This window comes from Vipera berus (assembly GCF_964194415.1).
Source record: "Vipera berus genome assembly, chromosome: 1".
Lineage (NCBI taxonomy): Eukaryota > Metazoa > Chordata > Lepidosauria > Squamata > Viperidae > Vipera > Vipera berus.
The window spans coordinates 73,909,356-73,934,059 of NC_138202.1; the positions used below are offsets into that span (position 1 = coordinate 73,909,356).

At 40.3% G+C, this 24,704-nt stretch overlaps 2 protein-coding genes across 5 annotated transcripts; one reads left to right on the plus strand and one right to left on the minus strand.

Moving 5' to 3' along the window:
- Positions 1-349: 349 nt before the first annotated feature.
- VTI1B (vesicle transport through interaction with t-SNAREs 1B) lies at positions 350-23,325 on the minus strand. 4 transcript variants are annotated; one of them, XM_081342666.1, is made up of 6 exons: positions 23,122-23,325; positions 20,985-21,043; positions 19,651-19,842; positions 17,384-17,557; positions 16,442-16,503; positions 350-651 (listed from the first exon to the last, which is right to left on the minus strand). In XM_081342666.1, exons 1-6 carry the CDS (start codon positions 23,237-23,239, stop codon positions 495-497), a joined length of 762 nt encoding a protein of 253 aa, XP_081198792.1. In that variant the 5' UTR covers positions 23,240-23,325; the 3' UTR covers positions 350-494. The 4 variants fall into 4 exon arrangements, 3 of the variants coding, with proteins under 3 accessions (XP_081198792.1, XP_081198794.1, XP_081198793.1); XM_081342668.1 differs by having other exon boundaries at positions 20,985-21,040; positions 23,118-23,318; XM_081342667.1 differs by lacking the exon at positions 350-651 and adding an exon at positions 12,329-13,649.
- Positions 2,925-13,196, plus strand: ARG2 (arginase 2). The gene is made up of 8 exons (XM_081342657.1): positions 2,925-3,157; positions 3,729-3,801; positions 5,331-5,508; positions 6,151-6,310; positions 11,653-11,747; positions 11,898-12,002; positions 12,145-12,281; positions 12,963-13,196. The coding sequence occupies exons 1-8, from the start codon at positions 3,041-3,043 to the stop codon at positions 13,166-13,168; spliced, it is 1,071 nt and encodes a 356-aa protein (XP_081198783.1). The 5' UTR covers positions 2,925-3,040; the 3' UTR covers positions 13,169-13,196.
- Positions 23,326-24,704: the final 1,379 nt, after the last annotated feature.

Sequence of the window (24,704 nt, forward strand, 5' to 3'; positions counted from 1 at the left end):
GAAATTGCTGTTTTTTTTTTATTTGGGGAAAACAATGAGGAAAAATTACAAAAATGAAAAAACTCCTCGTGATCCCAAGAATAGTATTATTTATTTAAAAGAAGTGAGGGACCCAGCATCATGTCATTCCTGGAAAAAGAATTTTGATAAAATTTTATATGTATAGTTTCATCTCACAGTATACTTTTTTTAAAAAAAAAAAGGATTTACTTACAATAAGTGATATTTTATTCACATGACAGGTTCCTTAAAACTTTATATTCATAATTACAATGCTTACTGGATTAATTGTACAGCTGTAGTGTATTTTAATAAATGTGTCACATATTTATTTTATACCTGTTTTATTTATCAAAAGCAGAATGGCACCAAATAATAACATAGCAAATCATAAATACATTCATAATCTCTGAAGCAGGTGCAAAAAGCAGGTGAAAACAATAAAACAGTACAATTTAAAAAATAATCTCTTTTTAACTGATGTGGGAACTAAATCATTTTGAACTATGCATTAGAAAATATGATTGCAAAACAGTCCTGTGTTTTTCCATGATCTGGACAGTAACATTCCATGAAGTGTAGAATCTCCTCAGAATCTGTTGTGGAAACTCCTCAGAACTTGTTCTGTTGTAGCTCAGACAAGATAGCTTCCTGCGGTAATAATAATAAACCTTTATTGTCAAAGTACAACATGTGTACATTGAGATTAGCTGAGCCTCCCCCCCCCTCTCTCCCCCCAACACAGTGACAACAAACCCTCCATCCCAACCAACTACACCACACACCGGCCTCCCAAATCAATTCTGCATAAGATTATGTCCCATTTAAAAGCCTAACAGCCGGTGTTAGGTAACAGCCTAATCCAATTTTTCCCATGCCAACTTTGATTCAACATGGCTTTGGGCTAGCTGGAAATTCTGAAAGTCTTCATTTTAGTAATGTTCTCATTGAAAGAGGTTGATTTAACCTATAAGGATCTACAAAACAAGACTTCAACAAGCTCATATATTTTGTCTAAATTCAGCATTCTGAACTCAGGGCCTAATTATATCTTATATAGATAATTATTTGCATTTCTGATTCACAATACAATAGCCACACTACCTCTTTTAAGTAAGGAACCTTGGGAGGACTAATCCCACGTTAAACAGTGTGGAAGGAAGAAAGTAAGACCGTTGTCTTATACACACGTTCCTGGTTGTGAGTAAGATCCAATGAGCACAATGGGATTTATCTTTAAATAGAATTTTATAGCACGGTGTTCATTCTGCTAACAACTCTTTGAGAATTATTGGTATGCTGGAAGCTGGCAGTTCCAGGCTGCATCCCTTACGAATGAACCTTTATTGTCAAAGTACAATCATGTATACATTGGGATTGGCTGAGCCTCCCTTCGTGCCCCCACCCCCAGCTTACAGTGACACAAACTCAAAGAATCATGAATTTTAGCATGTTAGAGCAGGGGTCTTCAAACTTGGCCCTTTTATGACTGGTGGACTTCAACTCCCAGAATTCCTGAGCTAGCATGCCTGGCTGAGGAATTCTGGGAGTTGAAGTCCACAAGTCATAAAAGGGCCAAGTGTGAAGACCCCTGTGTTAGAGAATTGGCAAGACCAGATTTTATTCAGCCTATGCCTACCAAAATGGAGCTATTAACCAGCACCAGCATAATCTGATCTATATCAGTAACTTCATCCTTACTTTTCTTAGATAAACAACCGTGAAGCATCTTTCTGGAAAGTTGGCAATACTTTTAGATTGCAAAACACTAAAACAGGTAAGTCAACTCTGGTCTGCTCTCAGTTATTTCCAAAAATGGCAGTAGACAAAGGATATACATGTGAGGTGTAACCAGCTGACAGCTGACTATGAAAATGGTGTATGTCCAAACAATCCACTCTTGGTCTTGGACTGCAAATGTAACAAAGGGAACTCATGTGAAGGAATACTTGAGGAGGTTTTTGCACAAAGTCGGCCAACATGTCGGGCAAGGCCAAGACCTGAGAAAGAGGGGTCACCCTTAAGATGAGCTTTTATTATTTCCTGTAGAAGCTGAAATAACCTCAGTCAGCGGGACAGCCTTTCCCAACACTGCAAGCTTTTACCTCATAGATGGAAAGAAGAACCGGAAATGATGAAATTGTGTTTGCATATTTCTCATCTGTACAGACACTCATTTGTCTGAGCGGGAGAATCCTGTATATATTGCCTTGAATAATTGCAACCAACCAGCCTGGTATCCTTAAGTCTTCCCTAGAGAGCCGCTAAAATAAATTGCTCTGAATTCAAGGGGAATTGTCCCCTCCCCCCCCACCTAGCCCAGCACGCGTGTACTGCATTGAACTGCGAGCCCAACTTTCCTTTTTTTAAAAAAAAAATCAGATATATCCAGGGCTTTTTTTCTCATTGAACGCTCAGAACGGAGTTCCGGCACCTGTTTTGGATGGAACCTTGTAGGGTAGGCAAGGCGGGTTGTATAACATGTGTGAGTTCCGGCACCTTTTTCTTTTACAAAAAAACCACTGGATATATCTAACCTGGTTTTTAGGAAGAGGAGTGAAAATCTGAATCGCCGGGGAAAAATGTTCTACCGAGAAACCGGGAACTTAGCTATTTCTCACCTTTAAAACAATTACACACACACACACACACGCAGGCAAAACCAGGTAGAAATGTCTTTTTTTTTAGGGGGGGAGGGAGGGAGGGAGGGAGCAAAATTAATGCCGGAACGACCTGCGAAAGCCAGAGGGGGGTCAAGGAGGAATGCAGAAGCCAGGAGGTCGCCTAGCCGCTTCGGTCACGTACGTTGGCGGAGTCCGGCGTCTCCCGAGGGGCTCGGAGGCACGTCCCAGGCCATCTCTACGCCGATTGGCGCGCAAATGGGCCGTCGGCCAAGGGGCGGGGCCAAAGGCGCAGAGGCTCGACCAATCTGCCGATTATAAAGCTTGGGTCGCAGCTGGTGCCCACGCCGGCGTGGTAACAAAGCGGGTTCTCGCACGCAGCTCTTCCTCTTGCTCTTGCTCTGAGATCTTCCTCCCCCATGGCTCTTCATGGCAGTTTCGCTCGGCTCCTCCAGCAAGCGGGCTCCTCTCTGCGGGTCTCTCGGAAGCTCTCCCATTCGGTGGCTATCATTGGGGCCCCCTTCTCCCTGGGCCAGGTAGGTAGGTAGGTAGGTAGGTGGCGTGGCGGGCAGAGGGATAGTCCGGACCCCCGATTTGTCCGTCCGGGGGTGCGAGGGGGAGACGGCAAAGGAACGGTGAAGGGAGGCGTCCTTTGGCCCTTTTCCATGGGGGCTGCGGACCTCCGCCTTCCCCAGTGAGCCTAACAAAAAGAAGGGAACTTCATGCCGCTTGCTAGCCGGCAAAGGAGATGCTCCAAAGAGTAATGATCATTATCGTTCGTGCCCGACCCGGTCGATTCGCGATGATTCGCCCTAAAGCAGGAACAAGGCTGCTGCATGCGGTGGTCTTGCGAGGCCTGCAGCGATGAGGAGGGGGACCGTGCGGCGGTGGGTGTCGGAAGCCAGGAAGAAAAGGGTGGGGTGGAGCCTTCTAGAGAATTTGGCTGGTTGGCGGAGAAGGTGGGCGGCGGCGGCGGCGGCAGCGGCAGAGGATTCTCCTGGAAAGTGGAAATTTCCAAGCGGTCGCTTTGTCCCCGCGGGCTCATTGGGTATCATTTCCCAAGAGTGTCGCTTGGAATCACTGTGCGGATCCTGTTTTGTCTTGTAGAAAAGAAAAGGAGTGGATCACGGTCCTGCAGCGGTCCGGAATGCGGGGCTGGTTGGAAAGCTTTCCCGCATGGGTAAGTGGGAAGGGCGGGATGGGAGCCCTACTTTTCGGGAAGGGATCTGAGTGCGCTCTCTCTGAGCTTGCCTAACTTCCCCACCCAGTCGTCCATATGATTCATCATGAGTCCACCGTCTGAAACATTAACGTTATTGCTTAACCTGATAGTTGGGTGTCCATTGTTCTAATGTTCCCCAGCCAACATCCTGTTTAAGGAAAGGAGAAACGTATGTTTTGAGTGATCATAGTATATCACACTCAAAATCTGCAGTCCACCCTCTCATGAATTCCCTGGGTTATTGAGGTGGGGGTAGGAAATCATGGAAAGGATATCATTGTGGAGGATGACTTATGAGAACCTAATCATTTTCAATGCATAGACAAGATCACCAAGCAAAAGTGACTAATTTTTCAATAAGTGATTGAAAAATTTGAAACAGACTTAAATAATTCCAAAAAGACACACTGTGTTATTCAGTCTTCTTGAAATCCCATCAAATTAAACCTTCCTAATCTCCCAGTTAAAAAAACCAAGATCATGGCATCCGGCCCTCTCAATTCCTGGCAAATAGATGGGGAAGAAATGGAGGTAGTGACAGATTTTATTTTCCTGGGCTCCAAGATCACTGCAGATGGGGACTGTATCCAAGAAATTAAAAGAGGCTTGCTCTTGGGGAGGAATGGTAAATCTAGACAGCACACTAAAAAGCAGAGATATCACCCTGTCAACAAAAGTGCGTATAGTCAAGGCTATGGTCTTCCCAGTTGCAATGTATGGCAGTGAAAGTTGGACCATAAAAAAGGCTGAGCGCCAAAGAATTGAGGCCTTTGAACTATGGTGTTGGAGAAGACTCCTGTGAGTCCTTTGGACTGCAAGGCGATCAAACCGGTCAGTCCTAGAGGAGATCAACCCTGACTGCTCTTTAGAATGCCAGATCCTGAAGCTAAAACTCAAATACTTTGGCCACCTAATGAGAAGGAAGGACTCACTGGAGAAGAGCCTAATGCTGGGAAAGATTGAGGGCAAGAGAAGAAGGGGATGACAGAGAATGAGGTGGCTGGATGGAGTCACTGAAGCAGTAGGCGTGAGCTTAAATGGACACCAGAAGATGGTAGAGGACAGGAAGGCCTGGAGGAATGTTGTCCATAGGGTCGCAATGGGTTGGACACGACTTCGCACCTAACAACAACAATCTCCCAATCTCAGGAGAAGGGCGGTATACAAATTAAATTAATTAAATTAAATTAAAATATTAGTAAACATATTAAGAGAAGTGGATGGGGGTAATGCACCTATCTTCTGACAATTCTGACAAAGTTCCATGATTGGCAATACCTATCGCAGCAACCATTTTGTGAGAGTGCCCTCATTTTCATAATTTCAAACAAATGTTTCTACTTTTGTTCCATAAGATTCACTTACCAGGACTCTTTAGGAATTATTCATAGGGAAACAATAACAATTCTAAATTCCATCATATTCTGTCACTAGACAAAGCTAATCTATACAATTCTGCTTTTTTCTCCCATTCTGCTGCTTCCTAGGTTGTCAAGTATATGATTTTGGAGACTTAAGTTTCACCCCAGTGCCAAATGATGAACTGTACAATAACCTGGTCAAGTACCCACGCTCTGTAGGATTAGCTAGCCAACTTCTGGCTGATGCTGTGAATGGAGCTGTGACAGCTGGGCATAGCTGCATAACCATTGGAGGTGATCATAGGTGAGTTAGGAAAAGTGAAACTACCATATGACTTTTATATAAAGACCATCAAAGTAAATGTTTCTTTACCTTTAGACCCATGAAATGCTTGCTTGAAAGAGAGTAACATGAACAGTGTAAAAAGGTGTTGAGTCCTAAAAATATTTTGGTTATACCAGTTTTCACAAATGATGGGCCTGGCAACATTAGATCTGAGAATGATTTGGGGGACTAGGTAATGATGCATCCATTTAAAGTTATACTGTAGAATCTACAGCAGTGGTAGATTCAGTAGGTAATGCATATACTACTAGTGTACTAAACAAAATAGTCAATCCTGAATTTAAAAAAAAACATTTTGTAATTAGACAGGAACACTTATCTGCTTCCATTACCATATTCTCAGTGAGTCTAGAATAATCTGCTGATTAGACTGTTGTAGAAAATGTGGGAGCGTAAAGTTACATACTGGTTTGATAGTTATCCCTTTAACCCCTCAAGACATTGTGGGCAGGATCATATGCAGAATATGCATTTATGATATGAACTTAAGTACAGTTGTCATACATTTGGCTTCCAAAATGATTCTGTTAGCCCACATTTATCAGATATCCTAATTCTACAGACAAGGCTGATGTAAATTTGAACTGTTTTCCCTTACAGTTTAGCACTTGGTTCTGTCAGTGGACACGCAAGGCAGTACCCACATCTTTGTGTGATCTGGGTTGATGCCCATGCTGATATTAACACTCCACTCACAAGCCAATCAAGAAATCTCCATGGGCAGCCGGTTTCATTTCTTTTAAGAGAACTTCAGGATAAGGTAAGTTGGGATTGCATGGTGATGTCAACAAGGAATAGCACTTGTTGAGCTATCAGTATTTTTTTTTATTTAAAGTAAACTTTAGATATCAGTGAGATGACATATTACTAGTTCATAGGGGCATATATCCTGAACACTGAAGAGTGATGTTCTTTAGGATATAGTATTGGGCGCATAATTCATAAAAATGCAAGTACTTCTCTATTGAGTTAGTCAACATGATTTGAGATTGGGTGGTTATTGATTTACTATATGGCAATTCTAGGGACGCGGTGGCTCAGTGGGTTAGGACACTGAGCTTGTCGATCAGAAGGTCGGCAGTTTGGCAGGTCAAATCCCGAGTACCGCATAACAGAGTGAGCACCTGTTACTCGTCCCAGCTTCTGCCAACCTAGCAGTTCGAAAGCACGTAAAAATGCAAGTAGAAAAATAGGGACCACTACAGTGGGAAGGTAACAGCGTTCTGTGCACCTTTGGCGTCTAGTCATGCCAGCCACATGACCACGGAGACGTCCTCGGACAAGCGCTGGCTCTTCGGCTTTGAAACGGAGATGAGCACCGGCCCCTAGAGTTGGAAACGACTAGCACACATGTGCAGGGGAACCTTTACCTTTACCTTTTATATGGCAATTCTACCATACAATCTTTTCAGGAGAATAGAACACACGAGTTTACATAATCCTCATTTAGTGACCACCTCATATAGCAACCATTTGCAGTTACAATCATGATGGCAAAGCAACCCTGCAACCATTTCTCACATTTATGACCTTCGCAGGATTGTACACGCAAAGCAGGGGTGTCAAACTGGCGGCCTGCGGGTCAGATGTGTCACGCCGAAACCGTGCCCACCCCATTGCCGGCAATGGAAAAAAAGTCGCGATACGTCGCGTCACGTGACGTTGCGAGTTTGACACCCCTGATGTAAAGCGAAGGTAAGCTGAAGTAAGATTATAAGCATAGTCACATTTTTACTTAGTGACCTCTTTGCTTAACAGACCCAATTGTAGTTGCTAAATGAGGATCGCTGTATTTTTTTTCTACCTGTTATGAATAGTCTGTTACTTGATGAATTGTAGCTGAAAGTTGATGGCTGTACCTGCTGGTATTCCTGCAGTTTTTCCTTCCAAAGGAATGATTGTGCATGGATGTGTTTTCTATACAATAGGTCTCTACCTTGCAAGTCCCCCCTCCCCCCCTGTAATTGAAAAAGCACTTGTTTGATCATACCCACTTGAAAAGTATCAACTCAAGATATGGGGGGAGGCAGTGCTTTTTTTGTAAAAGAAAAAGGTGCCGGAACTCACACGTCATACAACCTGCCTTGCCTACTCTACAAGGTTCCATCCAAAAAAGGTGCCGGAACTCCGTTCTGAGCGTTCTATGAGAAAAAAAAGCCCTGTGTGGGGGGGAAGATATAGGGAGACTTTGTTAGCTGGATTTATTTCTTGCTTTCAGCAGCTCAAAATGGTTTATCATTCTTACCCAAATTGAGCAAGGTAAAATAACACTGTAGCTAAATACTCTTATTGTATCTAACTCTTGGAAAGTGTTACAATCAGCTAAATCTTAATTGCCCCAAGGGCGGGGATAAAAGTAACCTGGGTTCGACTTCCGGATGGCAAGGCGTCGCCGGAGGCAGCCATTCTTAGGCTGTCAGCCCTGCGGCTCTGTAGAGCTGCCGAAAACAGCGCCGATCCAGCTGTTTTGGCGGCTCGGAAGCCCCCTCGGGAGAAGAGGAGGGGGTGAGCGCCCAGGTAAGGGTAGAGCTCTCCGGGGCCGCCAGAACTTAAAGTTTTGGCGGCTGAAGGATTGAGCCCCCCCGAAGCCTGGGCATGCTCCGGACTGCGAGGCGCTTCTGCTCCGGGCTTTTTGGAGCAGAACAAGGCGTCCGCAACCATCCCTGCTAGCAAGAAAGAACTTTGGAGAACGAGGATGCAGGCAGAGCGATACAGGAGATTCAGGTGAAAGTGGTCTTTTGATCTTTAACTCAATGGACTTTGCTGAGCTTGAAAGTGGAAGTGCGTAGCAGACAATAGTGGGTGAAAATGGCGGCTACATCTCCTAAAGTTCCTGCTCTGGTGCAGCAGTCTTTGTTGCAAGCCTTATTGCCCCCTGCACTCGTATTCGCACCAGCCTTTACAGTTAAAGATTTGCAGAATGTGATGCAAGAGATTATGGAAAAGCAATTGCAACAATTTGCTGAGATAATGGATAAAAAGCTGGAGGAGAAGTTAACAGAAAAACTAGCTGAGGTTATGGATGAAAAGATTACAGAGAAACAGAAATAAGAGCAGACATTTTATCTGCATTTCAAGGCATGGCTATATGTATTGAGAATTTGGATGAAAGAGTGGAAGATCTCAGTCAAAATAATACTAGATTAGAAGTAAAAATGACAGAAACCGAAAATGTGGTGGAGAAAATTGATTATGATTTGACTTTGGTACAGTATTATCAGATGGAGTTTGCCGTGAGAATCAGAGGCTTAAAAGAAGATTCTAAAGAAAATTTGAAGAAAATAGTTTCTGAGGCTCTGGAAGGGGTGCTGGGGCGACCAGCAGATGAAATAATGGAAGATATAGATAAAATTTTTCGTGTTAACTCGTGGATTGCAAGACAAAGGAAATTACCCAGAGATGTGGTGGTTTACTTTACAAAGAGAGCGATTAGAAATGAGGTTATTCAAGCCTCCTACAATACTGAATTTGTAATTGCTGAGCAAGAATTCTCGATTTTAAAAGAGATCCCTCCAAGAATTTTAAGTAGAAGGAATTTGCTTTTTTGACACAAGAATTAAGACGACGTGATATCAAGTTCAGATGGGAGATACCAGTGGGTATGGTGGTGACCTATGAAGGTATGAGGCATCGTCTTACTACGGTGATACAGGCACGTGATTTTTATAGTAATGTTTTAAAAGCAGCCCCCATACCACTTTTGGAATCTACAAAGAAGAAAGGTCAGGGAGAGTCTCAACGACACAGAGAGATTCTACAAGGTGCGGAAGGAACAATGCAGACAGATGAGAAAGTTACAGGAGTGGATCAAATTTCAGTGTCACCGGAGGCCAGAAATTGGAGGAGGCGTGCTGCTTCTAGACGAATGAGACGAGCCTGAAGATCTAGTTGTAGAACTGAAGGAGATAATAATGCAATAAGGATCATAAAAGGTGGTTTTAGAAGAGTAAACGGGAATTGAAATTGTTAAAAGGGTTAAATATTTGGGGATATATTTTTCACCCTCAAATGTATAAAATAATTATGTTTTCTAATATTTTATGTTGTTTTAATTTTAAGATAATTATGAAAACTTAATTGGGAAGAATTGTAGTAGTGCTTACTGAAATTTTGAAGGTCATGATTTGCTATTTGTTTGGTATGTATATCTATTGTGTTATAAGAAGGTGGATAATGTGTTTAAGGTATATATTTTATGATATGCTCTGTTGCGAGTTTGGGAAAAAGTATAGATGAGAGTTAACTTGTAAGCTACTTTTATGGGCAATAATGAAACACGTAATAGAAAATATAAAAATGATGTGATTACATACAAAAAAATTTTTAAGTTTGGAAAGTAATGTATGGTACTTGAAGCTGTATAATATATTAAGAGAAGACACCTAATAGAAAATATAAAAATGATGTGATTACATATTAAAAAAAAATAAGTTTGGAAAGTAATGTATGGTACTTGAAGCTGTATAATACATTAAGAGAAGGAAAGATTGTATAAACTTGGTTTTAGTATGGAAAATTAAAGACCAGGTGGAAAGAAGAATAGAAAATTGGTTTTTTTAATGATTGATGTAAATTTGTTTTGTCTGTAATTGTTTTTATTGGGCATTTTTATTGACACTATTGTTGTGGATATCAAGCGGATGTTGAATTTAACTACGGCAGTAAGACTTTTAGTGCAATATTGGAAGAAGGAAGAACTGCCGATTATAGAAGAATGGACTGTAAAAGTTCCCAATTTGGAGGATACGGCAAAGACTTTAGTGTACTTGAAAGACTATTCGCAACAGAGAGATACTGTGGAGTAAATATGGGACTAAAAAGTATTATCCAGCATTTGAATAATTATTGATGTGATACTTATACTGTTTGGAGTTAATTTATATGAGTTAAAGTGCAATAGTTTTAATAGTTTATTATTTGCATAAGGTAGATTATGATTGTTTGTATTCTTATACCCTGTATTTAGCTCTGGGAAGTCGGGGAGGGGGGAGGGGAAAGGGAGGGAGGGGTTGGGGAGTGGGAAGGGGGTGGGGTAGAGGGGAGGGGGTTGGGAGGGGTTTTGTTTTGTTTTGTTAAAATAAAATAAAAAAAAGTAACCTGGGTTCATCTTTTTTTTAACTCATTAACCCTAGTCAGCTTGGCAATGAACTGATTTTGAACAGCACATGCTCAATAATCTGAATACACAATTATAAACGGGCACAGCAGGATCTGATGTTTCCATCAAGGCAATAAAATTTCCAATTGTTCTGTACATGAGTACAACGACATGTGTACAAAAGAGGCACACTTTGCATTGCAAAAGTGCAACTCTGCTTTCTACATCTACATTCCTTTTTTTCACCTCCCTGTTTGAGCCCTCCGGCCAACCAAGCAGTTCATAATACAGTTCATTTAGTGACCGTTTGAGGTTACTATGGCACTGAAAAAAGCGACTTATGACCATTTTTCACACTATGACCGTTGCAGCATCCCCAGGGTCACATGAACAAAATTCAGATGCTTGGCAACTGATTTAGACGGTTGCCGTTTCCCAGGGTCATGTGATCACCTTTTGTGATCTTCTGACAAGCAAACTTCAATTGGGAAGCCGGATTCACTTAACAACTGTGTTACTAACTTAACAACTGCAGTGATTCACTTAACTGTGTCAAGAAACATCATAAAATGGGGCAATAGTCAATTAACTGTCTCGCTTAGCAACAGAAATTTGGGGCTCAGTTGTGGTCGTTAAGTCGAGGAGTACCTGTATGTATTTCAATATTAGCATGTTTTCAAAAAACCCGTGTTTTGGATCCCAGGAAATTGTATGTAAGGAACTGAACGAGACCTAATCACCTCCTTTTATTGGGAATGCTGATATCTTTTTTGGCTTGGACTGGGGGGGGGGGATAAAGTATCTTTAATCTATTAAAATTTATTCCTGTGGAAGAAAAACTGTTACATGTTTGCAGCAATGTCATCTAAAACAAGATTTCTATAACAGGATATTGGGGGGCGGGGGGGGGGAAGTCTATGCTAAAATCATATTGAGCTGGCAAGGTGAAAATAGTGTTTCCTGGACCAGTCTTTTCAGGTTGGTGTTTTCCTGTTATTTTGAAGGTGCCAGTGCTTCCTGGATTTTCCTGGCTGAAGCCCTGTCTTTCACAATCGGATATTACATATATTGGTCTGAGAGACATTGATCCTGCCGAACAGTAAGTACATGACAGCTAGTTTAAATTGCTTAAATTAATTTAAATCAATTTATTATTTAAATTATTCCCTTCCTCCCAGTTTGTGGCAAGATTGCTGCTATATTTCAGACCGTAAGGTCATTTAACTTTCAACCTGTTTTCTCAAAACAGTTATATTCTGAAGAATTATGGCATTCAGTATTTTTCAATGAGACATATTGATGATCTTGGAATCCAGAAAGTGATGGAAAAAACGTTTGACCATCTTTTGGGAAGGTAACAAGAATATTGTTAGGCAATGAAGTAATCCAGAAACCTGGTCATTAGCAACCATTAACCAATTCCTACTGATTACTAGGATAAGTGACCTACTACAGATGAACTGTATTTAGTAAACAACAGTATTATCTTTTGCCAGAGGGCCAAGACCAATCCATCTAAGCTTCGACATTGATGCCTTTGATCCATCTCTGGCTGCAGCAACAGGGACCCCTGTCTTGGGTGGATTAACATATCGTGAAGGCATGTACATTGCTGAGGAAATACACAACACAGGTAAAAACCACTTAAGCTTCTTTTTAAAAAAAATGGGTTAAGATAACAAGAGTCACAAAAATTTTAATTATGTGCTTGCAGGTATCTGTACTACAAAAATATTCAGAAATGTTTAAATTAAAATGTTAACAAAATAAGTCTAATAGAAGCTTGGATTCTTTTATTATCTCTCTTCCAACGATTCCTGAGGCATCCTGAAGACAATAGCAGTGTTTTTTGCGCTTTCAGATGGCACCTAATTGAGTTTTCCTAAAACAAAACAAAACCACAAGCTATGCTGCCAAATTTTAGCATAAGCTATATGGAAACATAACCTAGTTTAGAGAAGTTAATGTTCCCAGTTCATTCTCCAGGTGTTATCATTACTCCCTTTTGTTTTTTGTGTATTTATATTAGAGCTTCTCCAACCCTCTTCTTGACTCAGTTAATTAGAATTATCAGGGAGTTTTAAAGGCATATCATACTTTAAATATTTAACCATTCACATGCTCTTGGCAACAAGAAAGCATAGAAAAAGAAAACAAAACTATTGGAAATTATTGTTGCTTTGGATGAAAGTAGGATTGAAGTATGATGCAACATGTAATGAGACAGATCTGTTATTTGGCTGATTGTCTTAAAACAAATATTGCAAAATTCTGTCTTTTCCTCCAAAATAACTCACTGCTTTCACTTTCTCAGGCCTGCTTTCAGCTATGGACCTTGTAGAAGTAAATCCATTCCTTGGCACCTCACAGGAAGAAGCGAATGCAACAGCCAGTTTGGCAGTAGACGTGATTGCTACAAGCTTTGGGCAGACGAGAGAAGGAGCACACATTGTTTTTGAGAACCTACCAACACCTAGTTCTCCTGATGAATCAGAAAATGAAGAGCAAGTCCGGCTTTAGGCCTCCCAAGTGGCAGCAGATGCCACACAAAGGGCATTATGTATAGTACTGCTGATCTACTAAACAAGTGGACGGAACAAAAATCAACATGTGTACTACATTCTGAAGTCTTCACTCAGCTTTGGAGGGTTTCTTTTTTCAGTTGGGAAGTCAAACTGTGCCACAAATCAATATCTTCAGTATAAATGACCATTGTGTTATATTGCAGATGTAGTTCATCTCCTCCCAGTAGCACTGCAGCCTTCTCAGAAGGACATGTCAAGACAAGCACTGTATTTTAAATGTAGTAAATACAATCCATCTTTTCAATTTATGTCACAGCTTTTGCCCAGGAATGTCCATATAGTGGATTGAAGACAGCAAACCAGAAAAACTGCATCTCTTCGAGGCTTAGGTGAAGAACTTATAGTAGACAAGACCTCCCAGGATAATTACCTCCAGGATGATGATGACAGAGAGTAACAATTTATTTGTCATAAGCCTAGAAATGAAGAGACATGAACTATGTTGGGGTTTTTTAAAAAAACTGCAAGTCATTACCATTTATGGAATTATGGTGATCGTAGAAACCATCCAATTTCATTTTTTAGTAAAGCAAACCCTTTGCATGTTTACTCAAAAGCAAGTCCCTTTATGTATTTCTGATTTAAGGGAAATCCTAGGTAAATAGGCATAGGGATTCAGCCACCGTGGAAAAAATGCTGTAGAAGGAGAGTACCAACTATTTAATTTCATTTAAAACATGATTCTTGAGATACCTTATAAAACATTAAAATACTCTTGCTAGAAGTTATAGAGCCTCACTGTAGGGTATGAGAAGGCATAAAAGAATAGAGGCAAAACAAATATGCTTCACTCCTAAATGAAGAGATATAGCTGTAATAATTCCAGTTTTTGGTAAATGGGAGAGCACAAAGAGCTGCAAATCTGATGATGATTAATGGCTTGAATATTATTTTTAGTAGTTCCTTTTATATAGCAAGTTCTTTCAATAAATAATAAACCTTACTGAATAGAAGCCCTGTTTTTTTTCCCTGCTAGCATGCTAAAAACTGCTGCTATGGACATGTACCGTATTTTCCGGCGTATAAGACGACCCGGCGTATAAGACAACCCCCAACTTTTGAGACGATTTTCAAGATTTTTCGTCTTATACGCCGGAAAATACTTACATGCCAGTTGCCAAGTGTCCGACACAAGCCCGATTCAGATTCAGCCCCGTCTGATGCAAATGGTGCAAAGCCACGCGCTCTTCCAGGCCAGACTCTGCAAACAGCACGCCAGAAGCCGCAACCACCGCGGGAACTCTGAGTCCCCGCCTTTCGGCAGCCTGCACGACCAAGTGCGATTCGGCATTTGCAGATGGAGCAGCCGCCGCGTCTGGAGCCAAGCCCCACCCAGGAGACGGTTGGCCAGGCGGGCCCGGAAGATGCGCTAGAGAGCCGGGCTTGGGGCGGCCATGCCGAGGCTGGCTGGCGAGGGCCGCTGCATGGTCTGCGGGCAAGAGGGGCGCCAAGTACCGCTGTTCCGCACTCCGTGACCAGGCAAGCGATTCTTCCAGTCGGCGCGGGTCAGGCGGTGCCTCGGCAGGAGCAAAGGTGCTCCCTTCCTACTGTCGAGCAGCGCGCTTCTGGGGACCGCCTGCCCCTCCTCTTTTCAGGGACCTGATAGCCAGCATTGGAAGCGCCAGCATGGCCAGTCCTAGAGAAAGCAACGGCAGCAGCTGCAGTAGCCACCCCAGGAGCTGACGAGAGTTTGCCCTCCATCACCCGTTCGCCATCGGCCGCTTAACCATGGGTCGCCATCGCCTACCTCCATTCACCCAGCGATCCCGCCGTCCAGCAGAAAAGATCAGAGAGGTGAATAGTATTTTCTGGCGTATAAGACGACCCCCAACTTTTGAGACGATTTTCATTGGTTAAAAAGTCGTCTTATACGCCGGAAAATACGGTATATGGACATGAGGGAACCACAATAAGGGTCCTTTGGGATCTGACTGCTCAGACTTCTTTTGATGGGGCCTTAGTCTCAGAGAGTGGCCAGTATTTGCAATCATGCCTATTGGACAGCTTTAAAGAACAATCCAGCGTTATGTGTCCAGTTAGTCACCTGACAAGATGTAGAAATTAAACGTTAAACAGCATTTTATATAGTACAGGTAATCCTCGACATACAGCCACAATTGAGCCCAAAATTTCTGTTGCTAAGAGACCCTTGTTAAGTGAGTTTTGCCCCATTTTATGATTTTTCTTGCCACAGTTGTTAAGTGAATCGCTCCAGTTATTAACACAAGTTGTTAAGTGAATCTGGTTTCCCCCATTGACTGCTTGTCAGAAGGTTACAAAAAGTGATCACATGACCACAGGACACTGCAACCATCATAAATATGTGTCAGTTGCCAAGTCACTGAATTTTGATCATGTGAACATGGTGCTGCAATGGTCCCAAGTATGAAAAACAGTCATAAGTCACTTTTTTCCGTACCATTGTAACTTTGAACAGTCACTAAATGAATATAAGCTAAGGACTTCCTGTACTTATATAGCTTATTTTCTGTTGATTCTTCCATTTTGAGAGGTGAAAGGCATCTTAATTTTAGGGACATATCCTATTTTCTTTTTATATTCTTGTTTCGAGGGGGGAGGAAAATCAACCTACAATATCCACTTAAAGAATACTATAGCTAGAGAAATATTTGCGTTCATGTTAGGATTATCTTATCATATTCCTTTAGCTCTGGCAATCACTTCCTGTATAATATGGGGCAGGCCATAGCACTGCATACAAAAGGAGGAACTGGCAAAAAAAATGTCCCTTCTCTCGCTTTAGCAAAAGCTAAATTACCAGATCTAAACTGAAAAAATCCAGGTGACCCACAGATAAAAACAAAGAGATACATTTTTGTTGTTTTCTACTCATTGTCCAGTGATTTGCAACCTAGATGTAGTAGCCTCAGCAAAGCCTGGTTTGCATTTGTTCAGCAACCAACTAATGCTCCCTCATTGTTGGACTTTGCATTTATGCACAAATGCCTAAAAGTGCACCAGTCATACAAATTAAGTATGGACCCTAATTTACTTCCTAACTCCTAACTAAATGGGTCTACAAATTGCTGAACTTTATCCCTGAACATTGCCATCTTGCCCACATCTATATGAAAATAAAAGCCATTCCTCCCTATGGACATCGGAGATAGGCCAAGCCTATACTGATGGAATAAGCTTTGCAAAAATCCCAAACATACAAAACATTTTAAAGTATTATATCACCAACCTTCTCGACATGGAACGTAGGATCTTCCGACTTCTGCTTAAATTTTCATTTGTGTTTACTAACTGTAAAGAAAAAAAACTCCATGAATTCCCACCTGCTTGGCAACGGATTAGGGTGCTACTTTTGACAGTTGGAAAGCATCATCTGTTACACACAATGTTCAAATGAGGAGATCAAGCCAAACTTAAGAAAAGGATATTTGGCCTCCGTTTTAAGGTGACGATTGGAACACATCCAGTCAGCTCAACTCCTGTCCATAACATTCTGTAATAATTAAAAGAAATATGATGCACCCCAACTTATGTACTTCTGTATTTTTTTCTTTTATACTAATAGACTGAATTATGTTTCTGATAACAAGGCCAAATAACACACTAGCCAAGGTAAATTCTTGGTCTTTTCCTGAAGGGAAAAATATTGATAGTGAATCGCAAAGATATCAGGTAAACAAGAAGCAGCATTTTGGGGCTGGTTAAGATTCCATCTTCTGCATCAGAGCAGAGAGCGTAAGTTTCATTATTGGACATGGACTATGTGTTAATCCATTTATCTAGTTCCTGAGATTTCAGCAGTATATTAAAAGATAAGTGCTATCTTTAAAATAAATTAAAGAATATATCTAAGGAAGATCAAAGCCAATCTCAATAAAACAGTATTTGATTCCAGAAGTTTAGAAAAAGTAGACCTGTTTTTCTGCCAGAACAAGAAAAAGTGGGGTTTTTTAAAACTATATTGTTACATTAAATAGTTGTATAAGCTAAAGATTGCTCTTTTATTGCAGTTTCCCCTCTGCGCTATGAAAGAGCAAAGCCCCGCGGAGAAGTGATATGGGGAGAGAGCAGTGCTGGGAGAGTGGAAATATATATTGTGTTCATAAGACTTATCTGTTGATAAGAGAAAAAAACCAGACTGTTCTATTCCAGTGGCATTTTGAAAACTTACTCTGCCTTTGGTGCGTTCCAGCTGCTCACGCTGCCCACCTAGTTCTTCAATGATGTCACTACCAATTTGATCAGTTTCTGCAGCAATTTGGTGTGTCCGGTCCAAGCTCTGAGTGGCTCGATTCAAGCTTTCTGTTCCCTGAAGCAGTAACACCCTCTGAGACTGTATCTGAGTCTAAGAGACAATTAAGACCCTATTTAAAAAGGCAGAAGGGATATTTTTACCTTTCAGTATGTTCTTCTCTGAGAGTGGAGATTTAAGTCATGCTAGCAATGTAAAAGGAGAGTAAGAGAAGTTTCCTAATGATGAGAGAAACAGCCTATTCTTTTAAGAAAAGGTTGGTGAAGACACTGAGATGATCCCATCTTCTTGTCCAAACTATCTCTTGATGACACCAAGGTTTTTAATTTGATTCTGCAATCAAAAAATGTCCCTTATAGTATAGCAGAAATATACATACAGCTTATCCTCCCCCCCCCCACACACACAACTGATTCAAGCAAATGCCATCAACATTTTCTTGGAGTATTTACAATCAGTCCCCCCCTCCTTTCAACATTATTCATTCAGCTATTTTGTTAGGTCAGTGGCCCCAACCTTTTGGGCACCAGGGACCAGTTCTGTGGAGAAAAGTTTTTCCATGGACTGGAGGGGGTGTGGTTTTGTGTACTGCCTGCATCCTGCGGATGGGGCTTCGCTTGTTTGTTCAGCCCAGTTTCTGACATGCCATGGACCGGTGCCGGTCCACGGACCAGAGGTTGGGAACCCATCTTAGGGACAAAGAACTAAACTGATTCAGTAGGATATTAATAGTGTGGTGGACCTAGACACTATACAGTTTAAATGACATCAAACCTAGCAATTTGAATAGTGAAGAATTATATAAACTGCTTTCAGTAAAATTTAAATAGCACAGAGCGGATTAAAAATGATTTTTTTTGTCAATATACTACATATTTGACGTAGTAATCTTCAAGATGTGTGGCTAGTTCATTAGACATGACAAAACCTAATGCGCTGTGCTTACTACTCACTTCCCTTGAAAGGGAAAAAGAAAACATTTATGAAGTCATTTTAGTGGATGCTGCAATTTTTTAAAAAAATACCTAAAGTTTTTAAAAAAACCAAGGCTGCTTGGTGTAATAATTACTGGATCAGAAGCAGGGAAAATGCTGGTCCTCCCTTAGGCAAAGAATCCAGTGGCTTTGGGTCAGTCACTTTCTCTCCACTCAGTGCATCTTACAGGTTTGTTATTATGGGGGAAATAAGAAAATAAGAGGAATGAGCATCATTTATTACAAGACATCTTGAGTTGTACAAAATAAAAGCAGGACACAAATCAATCAATGGAAATTAAAATACATCCCAGATTGCCTTACTGATAATCAGCATATGAAAGATGCATCTAGATCAGGGGTAGGCAACCTTGGATCTTTTATGAGTTGTGGACTTCAATACCCAGAATTCCTGAACCAGCCATGCTGACTCAGGAATTCTGGGAGTTGAAGTCCACAAGTCATAAAAGAGCCAAGATTGCCTGCCCCTGATCTAGATGATCACTAGCAGCACTGAACAGAGAAATATCTTAATAAGCATTCCAATGTTAATCTTATTTATATTCTGGTGCCTTTTATGTATTAAGTTAAGCAGCTATTTTAAATACATGCCAGTTGCCAAGAGTCCGAATTATGCAACCATCATGTAATCATAAGGATGCTGCTAAGTCATAAGTGTGAAAAATAAATATAAGCCACTTTTTCAGTGCCATGATAACTTCAAACGGTCACTAAACAAATGGTTATAAGTTGAGGACTACCTGTATTATCAAAGATTTCTCAAATTTGGAAATGAGAACTTGTTTCTGTTTTCTCTTAATTTGCTAAATTCTCCAATGAATGCTTAAAAAGACCTTTACTATTTGCAGAATTTGGAGATCAGCAAAGGAAGGAAGGATCTTTACTACTGCATTTACTATTCAATTAAGCTCTCACCCCATCCATTCTTCTTTCTTTTCATTCCCTCATTTTTTCAAGAAGAAGCTAAGCTTGCTTCCAATCCATCAAGCCAGTAAGGGCACATAAACTTTTGTATTAACTCTTTTAGTACTTTTGTATTTTCTAATTGTTTCATAAGTCAATTTGTCTCTTTTCTACAAGTCTTATTACGTCTTCACCACGAGTTCAGCCTCTGCACATCTTCTTGAATAAGAACCTAAAGCATGTTGACATCAGAACAACCTTTAAAATAATTGTACACTTAATACTCACTCTCTGCTCATTTTCTGTAGAGAAGATGCCAAACTTTGAATTCTCACGTGCACTTGGAGCTACTCCCAAATCCATACTTTTCATTTTCCTATGAAATGTGCTAAGATCTCCTTTGTAAGTTCGAATTTTAATCATCATTTGATTGCGGAAGGACACTGGGGCATATTTTAATTCTTGTTCCATTTCCCTTAACTAGAAGAGTTAAAAGTAAACATGTATCAAAATCCTTGTTACATTTGTATTTGAAATATGTAAATCAAGTCTGAAAATGATTAATTTATCAGAAACACCACAGAGACCTAAATAAATAACCCACTCAAATTTCTTATGAATCATATTTCATTACCCTATGACTAAAATATAAAATACAATCTATATAGCAATTCACTTCATTTCTAAAATGTATCCCATGTTTTTGTTTTAGAAATGTTATTCTTTGTCTGACCAAAACTGAATTTATTTAGAAAAAGAATTCTTCCAATTTAAATACATTTCATACAATGACAATAAGAGCCAAAAGTGGAGAAAACTTTAAGTATGTTCATGCTACTTATACAAAACAACGAAGAAAATATGCTCCATAAAAGTTTATAAAGATAAAGTCGTTTATAAAACATATGGAACTTATATGTTTCAAAAGTAAAAAGCTACAGTGTATAGGAAACCACCAAATACATCAGGCAAAAGGCTAGATTTCAGTCATTTCCCTATCCTCTTTTTGCTATGTGAAAGCAATATTATTTTATGAAAAAAAATAACTACTTTGAAGTGGGCATAGCTAAACACGGTTTTGTTACCACTCTGATAACAAAAACAAAGACCAGACTCAAAAGAATGATATTTCACCTTGCTGCTTATCAATCTTCATTGTGAACAAATACAACACAAATACAATCATCTGTAATTATCTTTGTAGCTTGTTAAAGATAAATCATTACCTTTAAACCTAATTCAGAAAAAAATATCTACTATGAATTTAAAACTTTTTTTAATAGAAAGCAGATTAATTTGTTCAAATGGGTATTGCAAATACTGGCTTTGGCTTGTCTGGACAAATAATTAAAAGGGAAAAAGAAAAAAAAAGGCAATGCGTTTGAAATAAATTACTTCAATCAAGTGTTTCTCAGTCTTAGCAACCCAAGTTGAAGTCCCCATGCTAGTTGGGGAATTCTGGGAGCTGAAGTCCATTCACCTTAAAGTTGCCAACTCTGAGAAACACTGACTTCAATCAATACTAAGCACTTTATTAAGGTCCACAATGTTTAAAGCAGTCTGGATTAGTTTCATATACACTAGGATTCTAAAGCTTCTTAAAGAATAGTTCATATTCTTACCGTTTCATTTGCCTCTTTTAGTTTTTCATCAAACTCTCGCATTAACTTTTTTTTCTCTTCTACAAGATAATTTTTTAAAAACATAAACTTTCACCAAAGGACAAAATATTAGCAGTACAAAAATAATTCATATACTAAATATATTCTTTATAACTGTTGTGCCTGCTTGAGGTTTTATATTAGTATTTGAAGAGATTTCCTTCTCAAAAAGGTGGCAACTATCCTGCCATTTTCAGTAATTAGAGGTAGACGGTCATATGTACACAAGAGTTGCTAACTTTTTACTGGATCCCTGACTAAATGCCCTTATGAACTAAGATTTTTTTTAATCTTGATCTCTAGGCCAATGTCTCTTGATATAAGCTCTCAAGCAGGCACAACAAAATGATAAAAGAAAAACCTTCTACCAATCATATATACATATGTACATACATATATATGTATATTTGTGTGTGTGTATAAAAAGGGCCACTCATTTTAAATCATTGATTCATTTTTCCTGTCATTTTTATTCAAATACATTCATGTGTTTCCAGAATTGTCATCTCTACTTCTATGAATGAGTAGAGCCCACGCAAAATGGCTATTTTTGTGCCTTATTACATAATGAACTATATTTAATGGCTATATTGCTCTGCTGAGGGAACAATATAGGCCCAAAGCAATGATTTTTTCCCTTCACACATATCCTGAATCTGTTCTGGAGGGTACATGCCAGGTAATACCTAATTGGTTCATATAACTCTGCAAACCACAGATTTAATTCATTCACACCATTCATGTCCTTGTATTGTCAGCTTTACTTTCAACACTTTACACAGCACTCTTCTTGCCCAACAACATTGCCTGCTAAATGAAGTGTCCTAAAAAAACGCCAACCATATATCACTTCTTAACCCAATCTTATCATGTACTCCAATCAGGACTGAATAAATTATTTGTAAAGTATTGTTTTAATTCATGCAGCTTTTGTCCTTTTGACATTTAGTATACTGAGTTTCTTTTTTATAAGTAAGCTGGCCAGAGTCAAAATTGGACAAATAAACACAATAATACGATAGTATGTAATACCTGCCAAAAAATAAAAGCAAATGTTATTCTAGGCTGCATTAATCAAGGTATTGGGAAAGGTCAAGAGAAATTAGCATTCCTCTCTGCTCTGCATTGGTTGCACTGCACTCCATTTTGGAAAGTATACTGAAATTTGAAATTATCAAGAGGACAGAGACCAAGATGACAAGGAACCTGAAAGGAAAAATAGTTGGAGGTATTGGCCTGGAGAAGACTCTAGGACGATGTACTAGCTGTTTTCAAGTATCTGCAGGGTTGTTGTGTAAATGTTAAGGCAGATTTGGTGAATATCATTTCAGGAGACAGAACAAGAAACAATGGGTTTAAATGAAAAGGCATTAAAATTCATTGGGATACTGAATATTGGGGCACGGGCAAATAAGAAATGGTAAATGATGGAACAGACTAACTGAGGAGGTGCAGAAATTTCCTTCACTAGAGGCATTTTTAAGCTGCAACTGCATGAACATGTCTCTAGGATACTCAGCTTGTAGATTTATGCGTTGCACAAGGGTAGACTTCAAGTCTTACATTATGTGAGCTGACAAAAGTACAGGAGGTCCTTGACTTATGACAATGGAACCCAGAATTTATGTTGCTAAGTGAGAAAAGTTAAGTGAGTTTTGCCCCATTTTATGATTTTTCTTGCCAAATTTGTTAAGTTGAATCACTGTAGTTGCTAAATTAGTAATACAACTGTTCACTGATTCTGGCTTCCCCACTGACTTTGCTTTTCAGAAGGTCACAAAAGATGATCACATGACCCCAGCACACTGCAACTGTCATAAATATGAACCAGTTGCCAAGCTTCCGAATGTAAATCACGTGACCATGCGGATGATGCAAAGGTCGTTAAGTATGAAAAACGGTGGTAAGTCACTTTTCCCAGTGCCGCTGTAACTTGGAACAGTCACTAAATGAGCTGCTGTAAATCGAGGACTACCTATATATCTTGTATAACTCTACATTGTCTATTTGTCCGCGGCATCGCACGGAGAGGCCGAAGCCAGACCCGGGAACACGCTCCCGCCCCGTCGCAGGACTAGAGCGCTGTCTTCCCACGTACCAACCGCCAGGCTCCCGCGCAGCCTCTCCGGGGCGCTTTGCAACTCCCCATGAAGGCCGCGAAAAATCTCGTGCAGCCGCTCTAGATGCTCCGAGGAGCCGACGCCGCGGTCCGCCATCCCACGAAAGCCGGGAGCGAGCAGCTTTTTTTCTATCCGACGCTTCACCGGGCTGACTACCGCCTAGAAACCATCCTCCACCGACACTTCCGGGACAACGGGCGGAGCTTAGGCCACATCCTCCCCTTCTTTCCTTGCAGACCGCCCCGCCAGGGTGACTAAAACAATGCCTGGGAATAGTGCCGTCAATCGCAACAGCGCCGCCCTCGTTCCGGCGGAGAAACAGTCACTTCTCTGAGAGTTGGTGGTAGCGGTCGGGGCGACAATGTGGTGCGTTTCTTTCTCCCACAAAGAATTTGGCCTCCAGTTGATGAGGGGAGATTCGGGCAATAAGTTTGTCTCCTTAGGCAGGGGTCTTCAAACTTGGCCCTTTTATGACTTGTGGACTTCAACTCCCAGAATTTCTCAGCCAGGCATGCTGGCTGAGGAATTCTGGGAGTTGAAGTCCACAAGTCATAAAAGGGCTAAGTTTGAAGACCCCTGCCTTAGAGTTAGGTCCCTTCTGACATCAATATGAGAAGTGGTTGGCATCTGTTCTCCTATTCAGCTGCTACCCTCCTCCTACCTTCTTTGAATTTTCAAGATTAGTCATGGGTCAGAGAGGTCAGCTGGAACGATGCAATAATAAATCTATGCTCATTTAACTGAAAGTACTTTGAATCCTTATTGTGCTCATTTGTCCAATTTTGATTCTGGCCATTTTACATATAAAAAAGAAACTCACTATACTAAATATCGTAAGGACCAAAGCTGCACCAATTAAAACAATACTGTACAAATAATTTATTCAATCCTGATTGGAGTACATGATAAGATTGGGTTAAGAAGTGATATATGGTCCGGGGTTTTTTTTAGGACCCTTCATTTAGCAGGCAATTTTGTTGGGTAAGAAGAGTTCAGTTTGAATTAACTAGCCATTATTTAGTTTCTGAATGATTTCTGTTAGCCAGAAAAGCTGGTGATTCATTGGACCAAGTGTGCCTTCATCCAAATAGCCCATGAGATGGAAAGATAAAGGTAAAAAGTACTGTTTATTTATGTGCACAAGCAAAGAGAGCACCTCACTGATCTTTTGACCAAGAGAGATAGTTGAGCATTGTTTCTGCATAGCTTTTGAATTTCTTAAAACAAGAAAAAATATACAAAAAAACCATTCATTAGTTAATGCAAACTCACAAATCTAACACTTTTGTACAAGATCTGTTTGTACTATAATATCCTTAGCATGTAATATGTTTCCCTCATTATAAAACTATGAAGTGATTTTTTTTACTATAATGAAGCAAAAGAATAAAAGTTTACTTATCACTGAACTGATTCCATCTGTACAGAGTCAGCTACTTTCCTCCCTTATCTTTGGTAATGTGTAAGCCAGACATGTCAAACACAAGGCCCGGGGGCCGGATCCAGCCCGCGAAGTGATTTTATGTGGCCCGCAAAGCCATCCTGGAAACAGTGAGGGAAC